Below are 17,686 nucleotides of genomic sequence, written 5' to 3'. Positions count from 1 at the left end.
ATTATTTATTTACTGTAAGATTTTTCAAAGTGTGAAATTAAAAAGCATGACATTTTTCCCTATCTGCTATCTTTGAAGAAATAAAGTAGTAATTTTCATTATATATTTTAATAGATGTTTTCCAGTGTTTGATATTCATGTATTTTATTTTTTTCTCCGACAAAGCATGACTTATTTTCCCCTGTCTGCTGTCTTTAATGACATATGTATATATATATATATGTTGGGCAATTATATCATATAATAAAATTAAATATTTGCTATTCTATTTCTTCAAAGACAGCAGGCAAAAATAAAGCATAATATTAATAATAATAATAATAATAATTAATACATACTGTGCATTTAGACAGCAGACAGGGAAATATATATTACTTTTTTGCCTAAAATTGCCTTATTTTGTCCTCGTCTGCTATCTTTGAAGAAATAAAATAGCAAATATTTAAATATTTTTATTGTTATTATTTTGCTTTTTTTTTTTTTTGCATAAATTTGCCTTATTTTTTCCTTGTCTGCTGTCTTTATAGAAATAAAATAGCACATATTTAATTTTATTATGTGACGCAAGTGCCCAACATGTAGTATTTGTTTTTTTGTTTTATTTCTTTGCTTAAATTTGCCTTATTGTTTCCCTTTCATTGTTTCCTTTCCCTTGAAGAAATAAAATAAGTATTTAATTTTATTATATGATGCAAGTGCCCAACATGATTTTTTTGTTTGTTTGTTTGTTTGCCTAAAATTGCCTTATTTTGTGCCTGTCTGCTATCTTTGAAGAAATAAAATAGCAAATATTTTAATATTTTCTATTATTATTTTGCTTTATTTAATTATTTATTTATTTTTTTGGCATAAATTTGCCTTTCCGTGTCCACTGTCTTTGAAGAAATAAAATAAGTAATTAATTTTAACATATGATGCAAGTACCCAATATGAATTCATTGTTTTTCTATTATTTTGTTTTATTTTTTGCATGAATTTGCTTTATGCTTTCTTTGAATAAATAAATAAAATAGCAAATATGTAATTTTATTATATGATGCAAGTGCCCAGTGTGTATTAATAATTTTTTGATATTGCTAATATTGCTTTTTTTTAAATCTAAAATTGCCTTATTTTTCCCTGTCTGCTGTCTTTGAAGAAATAAAATAGCAAATATTTAATTTTATTTTATGATGCAAGTGCCCAACATGTATTCTTTTTTTTTTTTATTTTACTTAGTTTTAGTTTTGCCTGTTTTTTGTCCCTGTCTGTTGCGATTGAAAAAATAAAATAGCAGTTATTTACTTTTATATTTTTTATTAGTATTTTGCTTTATTTTTTGCATAAATTAACCTTATTTTGTCCATATCTGCTGTCTTTGAAGAAATAAAATAGCAAGTATTTAATTTTATTATATGATGCAAGTGCCAAGTATGTATTAAGTATTTTTTAATTATTATTTTGCATCATTTTTTGCATAAATTTGCCATATGTGGTCCCTGTCTGCTCTCTTTGAAAAAATAACAAGCATTACATTTTTTTATATGATGCAAGTGGCCAGTATGTTTTTATTATTTTTTTTTTTTTTTTTGTATAAATTTGCCTTATTTTTTCCATCTCCATTCAGTATCATGTGTGTTCATGTGATGGCATCAGCCAGTCAGTGTTGTCATGATGTCATTTTCCCGCGGCTACAGAGTGATTAGTCACATTCACATTTAAAAGATGCATCATGCAGGTCGCGTACGTCCAGAGGGCATGAGAATCTGTCATTGAGATGAATGCCAATGCTAACGGATAACTTTCATTTCGCCTGTTTGGTTGCAGTGATAATATTAGCTGAATGGCTGCACTGAGTCTCATTTGTTCTTCACATTCATACTTGCTTTGGCAGGGGAAAGCGGTATTTCGAAAAAAAGAGTCAGCAATATCAAATGACATAATTCGTCGTCTAACTCTCCAACTCTTGTATTTGTGTTGATTAACTCAGAGCATTTTGTAGTTTCTTCATCAGTGTATTGCTTCAGCTGTTGTTAATTACTATGCCCGTCACATTTCTGGAATTGACAGCAGACACAAAGCCTCCGGTGATTTCAAGCGAACGGCGGCCGTAACGCACCATGAAATGAAGGCTTCAGAGTGCCCGCTTCCTCGACGGCCCGCCGTAGCGACATCTAGACAAAATTCTCCTTTGCCAAACTCTTGTGTTTTTTTTAACTCCAGTAGCAGTCCTCGATCTATTGTTTCAGCTCTGCTCTTTATCACTGTGTCTTTCTTCCACCCAAACCCCAATAAAATATAAAACAGAAGTTTCCTCCGCTTCCTCTCCGCATGCGTTCTTTCCGTTACAAATCTCTTTTTTATTATCGCCGCCTCTCCACCCAAAGCACATTCTGATAAAGCGACATTACAATTCAAGTCGGAGCTTTTGAACAAAACAAGATGGTAGATATGATGCTTTTTTAAGTGGCTCGACAACTTCGACACACGATCTTCTCAGACTTTTAACAGCTCTGGCTCGGCATGAAGTAATAACAATTTCTGTTCGCCTATTTTCCTTTGATAACCATTGTTTGACAATGAGAACGAGACCGGAATAGATCATTCTGAAGGCCTCCGTGTCTTTTCAAAGAGACTGACTGGTGGCTGGAGGAGAAATCTTTAAATAACCTGCAGTAATTTGTACCTGTAATAGCCGCTTGCCCTGTTCAACCTTATTTCAGCACATCTTTGAAAATATCTCAGACTTCAACAGTCTTTTACATATTTAAAGTACTATTCAAAAATGAAAACTGAAAAATTGTTTATACCTATATGACGTTTTATCATCTGTGGAGAAATTTTGAAATTTAAACGTTATTCTTGTCCATACAATGAAAGTCACATTGACTTTCATTCTTCACACCATCTTTTTATGCGTTGTATTAAAAATGAAAGCCAAAAAGCATGTTACATTAATGTTATGTTCAGAAATAGTGAAATGTTTGGGATTGGTAAGTTTTTTTTAATTGTGTTTTTTTTTTTTTAGCTTTTTTAAAGAAGTCTCTTTAGCTCACCAAGGCTGTATTTAATTGATCAGACGTGCAGTAAAAATAGCAATATTGTGAAATATTATTATGATTTAATATAACTGTTTTCTATTTTAATATATTGTAACATATAATTTATTTCTGTGATGCAATGCTGAATTTTCAGCATCCTTTTCAAAAACATTTATTATTATTGTCAGTGTTGAAAAAACAGTTGTGCTGCTTCATATTTTAGTGGAAACTGTGATGCATTTTATTCAGGATTAATAGAAAGTACAAAAAAAACTTTTTTTTTAAGTTAGAAATGTCTTTACTGTCGCTTATGATCAATTTAATGCATACTTTCGTAAAGCTTTTTAAAGCTTACTAAATGTAATTGTGCACATACATATCAATGCATTGAAAAGTGAACATTCATAATTTTCTGTATTGTGATTTTAGTGCCACACAATCAATATACTTTGGCTTTAAAATGTAGAGGATATTAAACAGGATTATTGGTGGGGGGGTTAGCATTGGGGCCTGCTCTTACCTTTCAATAGAAACAATAATCGCTCTTTTCCGCTCGTTTCTTTCACTTCTGCAGCTCTTGTCACCTTTGGATTCTTTTGAAGATGCTAATCACATTTCTGAAATTATTATTGAAGTATCACAGAGACTTTGAATTTACATGAAAATTAATCATTGTTCCCTTTGGAAATGCCCTCCACAATTAAAGATTCCTGAGCCTTTTATTAATGAGACTTGGCTCTGTCAGTCTGCGTGGAGAGATAAGAGCCCGTAACGTATGTAAATCTGCCGTGGTGTTACGCAGCAAACATCTGCAGACCTCACATGAAAACATAAAGACACAACACACAGCAAGTCAAGCAAAAGAGCCTCTCTGCATGACACTTTAAGAGAAAGTCTATGCTTAAATGCTGATGAATGAGACTGAATGAGTGAATTTCACTTTGCTCTGTGATCCTTTTTTAAAGCCTAATGAAAGCAAAATTAATCCATGCATCTACAGATTTAAAGGGATCCCATAATGAGGAATTCATTGATTCTTGGTTTAAGAAAATGTACTGTGACAGGCAGAACTTAAAATCAAAACTTCTTTCCCATTGGAAAAAAGCATACGTGTGTGCAAAAACAGCTCGTTTTGTACTTTCCCAACTTTTTGATGTCAGAAATGCTAGTAAAGTTGAGTTGAAGCTTATTTTTAACAATATCCCTGATCGTTTCAGTCTCATCTTAGCTGTTTGAAGGGCGCGTTCGCAAGCATGTAGTGTTTGATGAATCTGTCTGAGCGTAATGCGAGGTTAAGGCAGCAGATATGTTGTTATTGAAGGATGGAGCAGTTAAAACTATATCAGATGTGACAGCAAACCTGCAGATCATAAGTTAGTGCAGCAAAGCACTTATTTCACATGTTTTCATAGAAGTCTTAAAGTCACAACAGCAAATTATTCAGAGCGTGTGTAAAATGTTTATGAAAACCTAAATTATACCAGTAGATGTTCTCACTTGCATTGAAGCTTGAGATGCTCTACATCTGAAATCCTGCTGGAGAATATGATCATCAGGTTTGGATCAAGTCAGCTCCAGTGCTGCAAAAATGAGCATTTTGAATGCAGAGTAGATTTTCACTAGTGCTCTCAGACTTTTGGATGTTGAGCAGGAGCAATAACTGTATGAGGACAGTTTGAAGAGACACTTGTCTAAAAGTTTAAAATAACTTTGAAGGTTTTTAGTCAGAGAAGGTTAATGTTGCTAACATGTTTTAGCATATTTCTGTTTTAACGAGTTAGCATACTTGCAGCATGTTTTAACATGTCCTTAGCATGTTTAATACAATTCTAACATGATTTAGCAACATTGCTAGCGTATTTGTAATATATTGTAAAATTGTTAGCATGTTTTTAGTAAGTTTGAATGTGTTTCTAACATATTTGAGCACATTGCGAACATGTTTTACCATGTGGCTAGCATACTTGTAGCATATTTTAACATTGTTAGTATGTTTCTAGTTTGTTTTAATGTGCTTAACATATTTTAACGCATTACTAACATGTTTTACCAAGTGACTAGTATGTTTCTAGCATACTTTATGTTGTTAGCATAGATTTAGTGTGTTTTCATTTGTTTCTAACATATTTGAACACATCGCTAACATGTTTTACCATATGGCTAGAAAGTTTCTAGCATATTTTAACAGTGTTAGCATGTTTCTAGTGTGTTTTAATGCGACTAACATTTTTTAACACATTGCTGACATGTTTTACCATGTGACTACCATGTTTCTAACATATTTTAAAGTTGTTAACATGTATCGAGTGTGTTTTAATGTGTTTCCAACTTATTTAACACATTGCTAACATGTTTATCATGTTGCTGGCATGTTTCTAGAATATTTTAACAGTGTTAGCATAGATCTAGTATGTTTTAATGTGTTTCTGACGTATTTTAACATGACATATTTTAACACGGTTAACATGTATCTAGTATGTTTTAACATTTTTGCATGTTTCTAGTATGGTTTATTGGGTTTGCTAACATTTTAACACATTACTAGCATTTTCTAGCATACAGTATTTTAGCACATTGCGAACATGCTTTAGCATATAGCTAGCATGTTTCAGCATATTTTAACTGTTAACACGCTTCTAGTATATTTTAATGTGTTTCTAACATATTGCAACACATTACTAACAGGTTTACCATGTTGTTAGCATGTTTCTAGCACATTCAAACTTTGTTTGCATGTTTTTAGTATGTTGTAATGTGTTTTTAAGATATTTTAACACATTGCTAGCATGTTTTGACATTGTTACCATGTTACTAACATTTCTAGCACATTTCTAACATATTTTAACACACTGTTAACATGTTTTTAGTTTATCTTAACATATTCTAGCATGTTGTAACAATGCTAACATGTTTTTACATGCAGATGTTTTAAATAGTATGTTTTAACATGCTTTAGTGTTGAGCATGTTTTAAGATGTCACTGCTTATGTTTTAACACATTAGGGTTAAGGTTAACACATTGCTAACATTTGTAGAACATGTTAAGGCATGTTTTAGCATGACTCATGTTAAAACATGCCAAACATGCAAAACATTCTGAATGTTAAGAGCATTTTGACATTTTCCATGCATGTTTTAACATGTTTCTCATTTGTATTAGCTAGTTGCTAGCATGTTTCTAACATATTTTATGTTGTTATGCTTATTTAGTGTGTTGCAGGCTAGTGGTTAGGCATTGCTAATAATATGGCAGCTTAAATATACCTCCTCAGTGAAAGAAACTGCAAATTTGTGCCTGTTTGGAAGTCTAGTATGGGAATTCTGTAAGTCAGGCCAACGTAGTGATGATTGATTTATGTTGTGTTCCACAGGATACAGGAGCTGAAAGATCTAGGAGAGCTCTCTCCACACTGGGACAACCTGCGGAAGGACGTGATCTCTCGCTATGACCAGATCATTAAAGAATACCAGGACACACTGGCAGAGCTGGAGAAACTTACTGGTAAAGGCTTCTGATGCAATGAACCATGAACCATCTCTCTCTCTCACACACATACATAATATTTAGCCTTTCTCATTTTGCATGCATAGACTTTATCTAGTGCAAACAGTTTCCACAATTTGCATGCAACCTCACACACGATTGATTAGCAGCGCAGCTTGTAAAAGCATGATTTTTTTGTCCAGCGCATTCATGCAGAATTTCTTAGTTCATCAAATTTTCATACGCAGCTCACAGTTAGCTGTCACATTCAATGCGACGTTAAACTCGCATGGTTGCACGTTGCTTGTTCAGAACAAGCAGGCAGAGAGCGTGCGCTTTTATTGCATTAGTCTGTATAAAGCTTGTTTACAGTAAATACATTTTTGTCGCTTTCAATAAGGTGTACTGTAGCGTTGCGATTGCATGCATTGCCTGATTTTTGTTTGCAGGAGCAATACAGCCATACAAACTAAACTTAAATCGACTGAAAAATGGATAAAAGGATCTGATTTCATTCTGCTGTTCAGAAGCACATAAGCCAAAATGACAAATAAGACATTGCCGCAGTGCATACTACAACAGCGATGGCCATGTAAGCGTTATACGTCTCTACCAGTTGACACATTGCTGCTGTCATGCAGTATGTCCTGTCATCTCTAGCATGATCCATATTGCTGGAGAAAAAATAAAACGGAGCACAAAATGCCAGTATTTGTCAGCCGTGTCGTGCCTCACACAGAGCAAAAATAGTCATTGATGGTCTTGCCCTTCTAATCAGCCAGGACGGGACAAAAAACTGATCTGCCTGATCGATCGACCCATTACCGAGGCTTATATTCAGTGATGAAATTGTGCAGACTTGTGTTTTGCCAGCTGAGCGGTGTTGACATGTCCGTCCCTGAAGGAGGAGAGGAGAGACGTCGAGATCTCAGGTTATTCTGCCTCTCGACAGACCGTGAGTGGCCAGCTGCTGCATCGGCCTCTAATCTTGTTTGCGTGTAGCAGACGCCCTGATCCCTCTCAGCCGCTCCCATCTTGCCTTTCTCCCTTGATACCAGGGACTGATTTTTTGTTTTTGTTTTAATCTGACTTAAAACGAGTTCCAACATAAAACATAAACAAAAGTTTTCTGTTCAAGAAATTAGTTTTAAAGTGGAAGTGTCACTTTATTGAGCCTATGTTAAATTTGCTTCCGTCCCTGCATATTATGCAGATTGAAATAAGTCAATTGATTCTATAATGATAAAGTAATGTTTACAGAACATTGCATGGAGTTTTTTTTTTTTCGTATTTATTGTGTTAAGGTATTTATTAGGGATGTTCATTTCAGTTATTTTACAAATCACATCACGCACCTGCTTCTGTGAGCGAAAAATAACATTATAAAGCTAGTCTATATAGATAATGAATGAATAGGCCTACAGATAAATATACTTACTTAATTAACAAAACAAAAGAAAAAACAAGTACCTAGTAGAGTTTTGGTTCATTTTTGTGCTGCGCGAAAGTACGACGGCTGAAAGCGGCATCCTAATATTTTGATAAAAAAATGTAACAATTAAATGACCTTTTAAACCGTTTAACTGCTTGTATTAACTGGTCAAAATTCTATCTGTTGGCTAATGGTTAACCTTTTAAAATGAGCATTCCTAGGATGCACGATATTGGATTTTTATGCAATATCCAATATGCTGATATTTTTCAACTCATTTTGGCCGATATCCAATGCCGATACCGATATATTTCCTTTTGTTTGGAAACAACACCAAGTCTCTCCTGTGCAGAAATTATAAAGTAATTATTTTTAATTTTGGTTAGTTTTTAAAAAGAACTGATTTGTTAGAATTAAATAAACAATAATGAAGTTCTTTTATACACTGTAAAAAAAAAATCTGTAAAGTTTATGGTAAAAAAAACAGCAGCTGTGGTTGCCGGAATTTTACCGTAACAATATGGTAGCAATGTTTTTGGTTTTACGGTTCTAACTAATACCATAATTTCATTAACTGATATAATGTTGATATGCCAACCTACTGAAGTACTGAAATCTGTTTTGTACCTTTGTAATACACTGATAACCACCAAAAGCAGGTGGTGATGTGAAAGTCACATGACAAGCCAAAGCCCATCACAAGCAGCTTTTAAATACTAACATATATAGAAGGTGCACAGTGTCATTCACACAAACACTAAACACCATCATGGTAACACACATGAAACTGAAATAATGCAATAAACATTCATGTAACAACATTAGATGTAATATACAATCCTAATGTACAAATCTGATAAGAAAAAACTAAGAAGAAACAGTTATTTCAACAAAAAACATCAAATTTGAAATGTAGCGCAGGGAATTCTGGGAATGTTAATTTACGGTTATTCTCCATGAATGATATGTTCTTTTTCCACTTCCAAAAAGAGTATACTACCGTAAAATTACATGCAATGTCCAATACGTTTTTTCACCGTATATAGTAGGGAAACTTACCGTTAACCATTTAACAGCATTTTATGGTAGCAATTTTACAGTCTTTTACTGTTAAATTCACGGTCATTTTTTACAGTGTAATGACAGTACATTGAAGCTTTGAAAATAACTATAAATAAACTATATATCAATCTTCTTTCCATATCGCCATAATTTTTCATAATAGGCCAGTGCCGATATTTACATTTAAAGCCATTATCGGCGGATTCCGGTATCAGTCCGATAATATTGTGCATCCCTAGTATTTATGGTGCCAAAAAAAACTACTAGCCTAAAAAAAGGAAAGAATAAATAAATAAACTGAAAACTCAACAGTCAGTGATTAAATAAGAATAAGAAACTAATTACAAGCAATAGGACAAAAAAAAAAATACAGTAGAACAAATAAATAAGAAATGCTACATGCATTCTATAAAGTAATCAAATGTATAAAAACACTACATATTCTGCACTGTGTAAATTTCTTATTAAAGTTAAAAAAGTAATTTAGTCAAGATTTAGTCAGGTTTGATTAACATTAATGACAGACAGAAGGAATATCAGACTGCTGTCACTTTAACAGCTACCCAGATCAATTATTCTTTTACACGTGTGTTTTCTTTCTCAGCTGTTTGCTTTCACTTAAGACCTAAATGACTGTGTTGACAAGGATACTTGCAAAAACGGGCACTTTGGCACATACAAGTGTGTATTTAACCTTTCAAGGCCTATTGTGTGGCAAAAATAACAGTTCAGTACTCCTGCGCCTTATGAACACCGCTTTCACGTGTGCATGTGAGACAGCGTGTGCATATCAACACATTTCAACGGCTCAAAATTGCTTGTTTTTAAACCGCAATGCTTAAAAATACATGTAAATGATACGTTTTTATGACCACGTAGCACAGCAATGTCAAGTGAGAGTGTAATAGAGACCATACAGTATTCCGAAATCTCTACCGGTTGACAGTTTTCTACAGGTTAATTGTGTCTACCCTAGCTCAAATACACATAAACCCAAAGAATTTGTGGAATCTGAAGGATTTTTCTGAAGAACAGTGGGCAGTTTAGCTGTTCAGGACAAACAAGGGACTCAAGTACAACAATCACTAAACAAAAAAACAGTTGTGGATCATTCAGATAACAACGCAGTATTAAGAATCAAACATATGTAAACATTTGAACAGGGTTATTTTTATAAATTCAACTATTATTTTCTGTGGACTATATGTGAACATCTTTTATGTGAAAAGTCTTATTCAGGTCAGTGTTAAATAAAAAATAACATGCATTTTCCTCTTATTTTGTTAAAATAATTCACATTTAGCAGATTCTGCATGGTGTATGTAACTTTTGACTTGTATAAACTGTATATGTGTACACTAGCATATGAGTAATCTCAAATACGCATAGTCTAAAAGCCACAGAGCTCCATTTTGAGTGTGTGAGGTGTTTTGGAGCATTTAAGGGAGTGTTTTGCTATGCTGACAGTACAGTTAGCATGCTAAAACCTATGCATCCCCTGATTCATTCTTCTTTAAAGCAGTGCAACTAAAATATTAAAGCTTAAAAAAGCAAACCTGTAAAATATGCTAGAAAAACTAGTCAGCGGTATTAATGGAGTAGCTTATTGCTTGGACGCGTTCTGCCCTTCGTGTCTGTGTATGTTCTTCTGTCCTGTGGGATGTTGTCATAATCCACTCACTGCAGTGCCACTGCAGAGTATTAATTATTGATATCTAATGTTATCACAAGGTTGGCAACTTGTGGCTCGAGAGAGTGTTTGGTTTCAGCTGTCGTTTCTCAAAAGGGCAGATCCGTCCTCCCGCCGCCCTCTGCACCTCAGGGCAGGTATTGCCGTCATTTGCTCTGGTCTAAAAAAAAAAAAAAAAACAAGCTCTGTGGTGTTTTTTTCCCCCTTTCATTCAATTCATTTTTAATTAGACAAGGCTGACTCGGGGTACTTCAGAGTGTGTTAACTAATGAATTAATCATTTTGTGTTAGCATTGTTTGCAGCTGGTGGAATTAGAGGCACTGGGAGCTAATCCTGTTGTTTGTCAGTCCTCCAGCGGGATTGTGCGGCCCGGGGTGGAGAAACCCACAGACTCACCCGCCCCGTCTCCAGCAAAGACTCCAGTGAGTCACAGAATAAGTTAAGGGCGATTAAAATGAGTGAGGAAGCATCCTGGACTTTTCTTTAAAGGAGTTTTCTTTTCTTCAGCATTTACTCACCCTCATGTTACTGCAAACTTTAAAAATTAATAGTAATAATAATAATAATAATAATTTTTAAAAAAGCTGATTTTTTAAATATCTATTTTTTTTTAAATAATAATAATAATAATAGAAAACATAAAACCACAATAAAATATCATATGAAATTGTATCTATTCACTGCTGTTCAAAAGTTTTTCAGATGTTTTTTATTTTTATTTTATTTTATTTTATTTTATTTTATTGGACAATGAGTTCTTTTATTCCTCAAGGATGCATTAAATTGATCAATTTTGACAGTAAAGACATTTAAAATGTTACAAAAGATTCTTTTTCAAATAAACACTCTTTTTTATCCTCACAAAAGACAACATTTTTTGTTTAAATAAATTGTTTAATAATAATAATAATAATAATTGTTAAAAATAAATAAATAAATAAAACCACCATAAAATATCCTATGTAAGTGTATGTATTCACTGCTGCTGGTTTTTCAAAGTTTTTTGTTTTGAAAAAATAATGCTTTTATTCCTTAAGGATGCATTATATTGATCAAAATTGACAGTAAAGACGTTTATAATGTTAAAAAGATTTAAAAAAAAAAAAAAAACTTTTTTAAAATCCTGTGGATCACAAAAGACAACATTTTTTATTTTTTAAATATATGTTTAAGTAAATAAATAAATAAATAAATTAATTAATTAATAATAATAATAGTTAAAATTAAATAAATAAATAAGTGTCAGGCACGTTTCCCTGCTTCCATTAAATGTACATACACTTACATAGGATATTTTATGATGGTTTTATTTATTTATTTATTTAAATAAGTAAAACCACCATAAAATATCCTATGTAAGTGTATGTATTCACTGCTGTTCAAAGGTTTTTCAGAGGTTTTTGTTTAGAAAAATAAATGCGTTCACTGCTGTTCAAAGGTTTTTCAAAGTGTTTTTTTTTTTGTTTGTTTGTTTTTTTTTGGGGGGGGGGGATAAATGCTTTTATTCCTTAAGGATGCATTCAGTTGATCAAAAGTGGCAGTAAAAACATTTAAAATGTTACAAAATATTTTTTTACTTTGTATTCCACAAAAATATGAATCAGCACAACTGTTTTCAGCATTGATAATAATAATAATAAATGTTTCTTGAGCAGCAAATCAGCATATTAGAATGATTTCTGTAGGATCATGTGACACTGAAGACTGGAGTATCGATGCAGAAAATTCAGCTTTGATCACATGAATAAATTATATTTTAAAATATATTATAATTAAAAAAAAAATCAAATTTTAGTTATATATCACAATATTACTGTTTTACTGTATTTTAATCAAATAATATAATAATAAAAATAATAGTCATATACCAGCTTTATGTGATAATCTTCCTAATCAAAACCATAAAAATGTATTTATTTTTGCACTGAAATATAAAAATGACACATATAATAGGTTTGATGTATTTAATGCTTAAAGAAGGTGAAATTTTCTGTCTAAAACTGAATTTCAGTCTTTTTTTACATCTCAGGTGCACAAGTCACATAGACTGTTATGCTACTTTCATGGTGTTTTTGGACTGCTCCTCGGCACTGTATGCTGTTGTGTTTGTGTTTGAACATTCTGCTAAACATCTTTTGTGTTCCATGGCAGAAAATAAGTCGAAAGTGTTTTGTAACAACATCAGGGTGAGTAAATTGAGAGAAATGACATTTTCAGCAGCACTGTTTGTTCTCCGTCGGCTTTAAAGCTGCCTCAAACAGTTTATTAAGCCGCAGACGCTGATTTGTTCCCCAGAACCGTCGTGAAACCACAGACAGTCTGCGCTGTGCGAGCCTGCAGGCCGCAGACGCCGCAACCAACTCCTGCTGCTAATTCCTGTTTGACGAGAGGAAAACCCTGAAAACGCTTGGCACAAGAGACCTACAGCAAAGCTGAATCAGTCAGAGGCTTCTGTGCCAATAGCTAGCTGTGCGTTTAGCACGCATCTTCATGTTTGTAGTGCTTTCTAGGCTTCGTGATGGGCCTGGGACTTTTTACTCAGTATTTCTGAGAAGGACATTTAATGGAAGCAGGGAAACGTGCCTGACGCTCCCGCTCAAGTACACTCGTCTCTGACTGGAGACGTGATCGCATTGAACTCTCATCATTATGCGCTTCTGTAGCCGACAAGCAGATCTTATGAGGGACGGAAATAATGAGACTGCTGGCTTACGGAAAAGAGACAAAGTGTGTTTATGTTTGCGTATAGCTGACAAATGGACATAAACCATTGTATTTTCTCAAGGTAGTTTGTAAATGCATTGCATTTCCACAATTTAAAACCCCGTTTGGCTTTAGTCCTGCAGTGTGACAGATTATTTTGAAAGCTTGTGGTCTCACACCGCAGGATATTTCTAGGTATTCAGCTGTTATTCAGCAGACTCCCATATGCTGCATCCACACAGAATCAATAAAGCGTTTACTTATTATGTTTATTAATGCTATTTTTTATTATGTGGAGGTGTTGCGCTGAATAAATTAGCATGGAAATAGTTAAGTAATATAGCAAAGTTATATAAAGTTTAATTAGTGGAAGGTAAAACTCATACTGCTTATAAGCCTGCTCTTAATTTCTCTGTTTTACTGTATTTCAAGTCAGTGCGTACAGACTACATCCTCCTAAGCTTGCCTTTGACCTGTGACAACAATGAAGTGAAATTAAATGAAATGAAATTAAATTAAATGGGCACTTAAAACATAAATAAATAATAATAATTTTTGGACTGAATATTCAGCAAAAAAATACTAGATTCTTTTATATTGTTACTGTGATGTATAGAATAAGGTTTTATTTAGGGATGCACCGAAATGAAAATTCTTGGCCGAAGCCATAACCGAACAAAATGAAAAACTGGGCCGAAGGCCGTTTACCGAACATGGTTTTTCCAGTTTTCCTGTATTTTGCCATTTTTTTCACCGTTGCATAAACAAAATTGTCTTCTTTTCAAAGAAAAAAATCAATTAAAATTTTTTTAAAAAATATTTACTTAACACTGAACATTTTTAGCACTCTAGTAGACATTATAGCCTACCAACAGTGCACAATTTAACTTAAAATGATTAGTAAGTTAGTAAAATAGTATTCTTTTGTTTATTTTTTAGACCCCTTCTTGAATCAGGCATGTTTTTTTTAAATGTACAAATAAATGCAGCCTTGCTGAGCAGAAGAGACTTCTTATAAAACTAAAAAATATATTACAGATCCCAATTTGAACACTATGTGTGCATGTTATAATGAATGCATTAATAGAGCTGTTGTAATTATTGTTATCATTATTTTTGTGTGAGTATTAGATTAGAAAACATAACCTTCTGTAGTTTATTTACTAATGGCTTAAGGCCATTTCGTGATTTTAGTCATCATACAGTAACCAGCAACAACCACCCCTTCCTCTTTTCATGGAAGACGTGCAGTACTAAACAGTCTCTCGCTGTTGGTGCTTGTAATGATTTTCTTTCTCGAACAGTTTTAAATGCTTCCACACTGCCGACATGTTTGCTGCATTAGTGCGCGCCTCTATCTGATCGCGTCACATCGTTGTTCGGTATAATTTGATCTGTTTTTTCGCTTATTTGGTTGCCGAACATTCAGTGTATCCCTGGTTTTATTCATAGAGTTCACTTCTGGAATAAGTGGATGGGTGGTCAGCCATGCTGGGTTTTCTCTGGGCAGATGGTGTGTGTGATGGGGCTAATTCCTCTAGCACGCCTGGCTGACCCGCCTCCGTTAGGCCGTGTCCCAGGAGAGAGCACATCTGTCTGACTGACAGCGCTGACACACACGTGCAATTGAACGCTGAACTATCCGCAAGTGCTCAGCGTGAGTGACGCTTAAACATGCAGAGAATGAGGAGTGCTTTTGATGAATTAGTTTCAAATGATGCATGTACACATGAGATTGCCACTCCAGATTTAGGAGAGGCCTAATAAAAGTCGTTTTGTTTTACACAAGGCAGGCTGCTTTGAAATTGTAGTTTTCCAGGCTACAAACAGCTCTTCATTTAAAGTAGCTGGAATCGATAATGAAACACAGTTTGCAGCGTTTTGTTTTCACGATCTGAATTTTCATATTTTAATTTTTAATATCTTTTTTTTATTTATTTCTTTATTTTATTTTATTTTATTAATTTACAGAATTAATTAGGGTGTTTGCATTAAGCGTAAATAGGGTGATTGCATTAAACGTTATTAAAATGTACACAAAATAAATTGCGTAAAGCACTTTTCATAATGTATTTTTTAATGTACAGATTTTTTTATTTATTTAGCACAACATGAAACTTCCACAATCTGATATATTTCTGACATTTTACATTGTAGTTTCTTCAAATTATCTGTCAAAATATTTTATTTTATTTTATTTTTTACCTTTAGGAACCAGAGCAATACTATATAAAATTATATAAAACACTCTTATTCAGTTCCTGATGCAATTACCTGTTTTTTTTTTTTTTTTTTCTTGTCAAATAATTATTTAATGTAATTGATTTTGCTTTTATTGTAATTTACACCAAATCTAAATATATAAGCACTTTAATTCAGGTTCATGCAGTATTTTATTTTATTTTATTTTATTTTATTTTATTTTATTTTATTTTATTTTATTTTATTATTTTATTTTGTTTTTAGTAATCAGAGCAGTACTTATCCTAATCTTAATTAGGTTGTTTACATTAAACAGTTATTAAAACGTACACAAAATGAACTACATAAAACACTTTGTAAGTACGCATTTTGTATGCACAAAATAAACAGTTTTCAGTGTATTTTATTTGCACAATCTGACATATTTCTGACATTTGAAATTGCATTAACTTAAAAAAAATATCTATATTTTGATTATTTTATTTTATTTTATTTTGTTTTTTAGAACTCAGAGCAGTACTTTTTTAATTATGGTGATTGCAATAAACATGTTCAAATTTACACTAAATTAAATAATAGAAAACGCTCTAATTTGATTCTTGATGTCAATTTTAGTATCTTTTTTAAAATGTACATCAAATAATTATTTTATTTTCCAGAGCAGCGCTTGTCTGGCACTTCATTCAAGTGATTGCAGTAAACTTTTGTTAAAGTTGACACCAAATCTAGCCTAACGAAGCACTTTATTTTGGGTTTATGCAGTATTTTGTTAATACTGATGTTTTTTCTGTGCCCCTGAGTGCCGTTTCTACCCACCCGACATGATGCTGTGGGGGTGTAGTGAATTTATGCCTTGTTAAATGTTTCACAATGCACATTTTCAGCTTAACAAGGGTCAAACTTACAGCAATCATGAAATCTCTGTGCAAAGGTCATGTTTCAGTGTGGATGCTGCTGTTTATTTCTTTACTTTCCCCTTCCTCAGTATGTCTGGTAGTAAATAAAAGGGCGTTTTGTGTAGGCATTGGCAGGTGTGATCTATATTTGAGTGTTATTGAGCAGTGTAAGCAGCAGCAGTGGTGTATTGTGATGTTAGGTGGGCTGTGGTGCGGCTGTACAACCTTTCATTGATGATCACATGTTTTTAAAGCACAAAGTCTTTGAGTGTGATCAGCTGTCGTTATCACAGCACTTCACTTCCTCAAAAGAGACCATCTGTGCTTTTGGTGTCGATTGAGAATGTGCGTTTACTCGTTGAAGTGACTGAATTCCTTGTCATAAAAAAGATATCTTGCGTCATGCAAGGGAAGCCTATCATCAAAATGAAGCCTATTTTAAGATTATCACTTTTTTTTTTTGCATTGTGACATTATGAAAATATTCATGACAATATTCCCCAATTTATTTATTGGTTTGTTTTCATTTTGAAATTGTAAAGTATTTATATACAGTAGTATTTGTAGTACTTATTTCACTTAAAACACATCTGTAGTGCATTTGTAGTGCAGAAAAAAAATACTGTATTATAGTAATGCAAATTACCATTGATTACCATAATAATAATATGAATTTTGCGGGTGAAATATAGTAAGCTTATTAAGACCATGAATTTTTGCATAGTGGCATTATTTTCATTTTCAGTTTTCTCCCAAACTATATTTGTTGGTTTGTTTTTTAAAATTGTTTATTGTTTACGTTTTTAAAAAAAATGATGCGTAGTAGTTTTGTTGTACTTACAGTACAGTACAGACATTTTAGTATTTTTTATGTAGAAAAAATGTTGTATGACAGTAATAAGTGACCATTAAGAATAATAATATAAAGTTGTATTTATTTATTTATCGTTAGTGACTGATAATGACCATTGAGAATAATATTAAGATATAGTTTTACTTATATTTATTTATTTATTTATTCATTGTTAGTGACTGATAATGAACATTGAGAATAATAATATAATAATAATAATATTTATTAATTAATTTATTTCTATTTTTTTATTTATTGATAATGACCAATGAGGATATTAAAATATGAAGTTTTACTTTTATTAATTAATTTATTAATTTATTTATTTGTTTGTTTATATATA

At 32.7% G+C, this 17,686-nt stretch overlaps 1 protein-coding gene across 9 annotated transcripts in view; it reads left to right on the top strand.

Moving 5' to 3' along the window:
• inpp4b (inositol polyphosphate-4-phosphatase type II B) overlaps positions 1-17,686 on the top strand; it is a 192,064-nt gene that overhangs the window by 108,957 nt on the left and 65,421 nt on the right. For all 9 annotated transcript variants that reach the window (XM_051107142.1, XM_051107168.1, XM_051107183.1 and 6 more), the window contains one exon: positions 6,392-6,522. In XM_051107142.1, the coding sequence (XP_050963099.1) occupies positions 6,392-6,522 (131 nt within the window). The remainder of the gene's footprint in view (positions 1-6,391; positions 6,523-17,686) is intronic.

The sequence above is a fragment of the Labeo rohita genome, chromosome 1 (genome assembly GCF_022985175.1).
Source record: "Labeo rohita strain BAU-BD-2019 chromosome 1, IGBB_LRoh.1.0, whole genome shotgun sequence".
NCBI classification, from domain to species: Eukaryota; Metazoa; Chordata; class Actinopteri; order Cypriniformes; family Cyprinidae; genus Labeo; species Labeo rohita.
The sequence above is the reverse complement of the archived record's forward strand: the minus strand, read 5'-3'. Positions and strand labels throughout refer to the sequence as shown.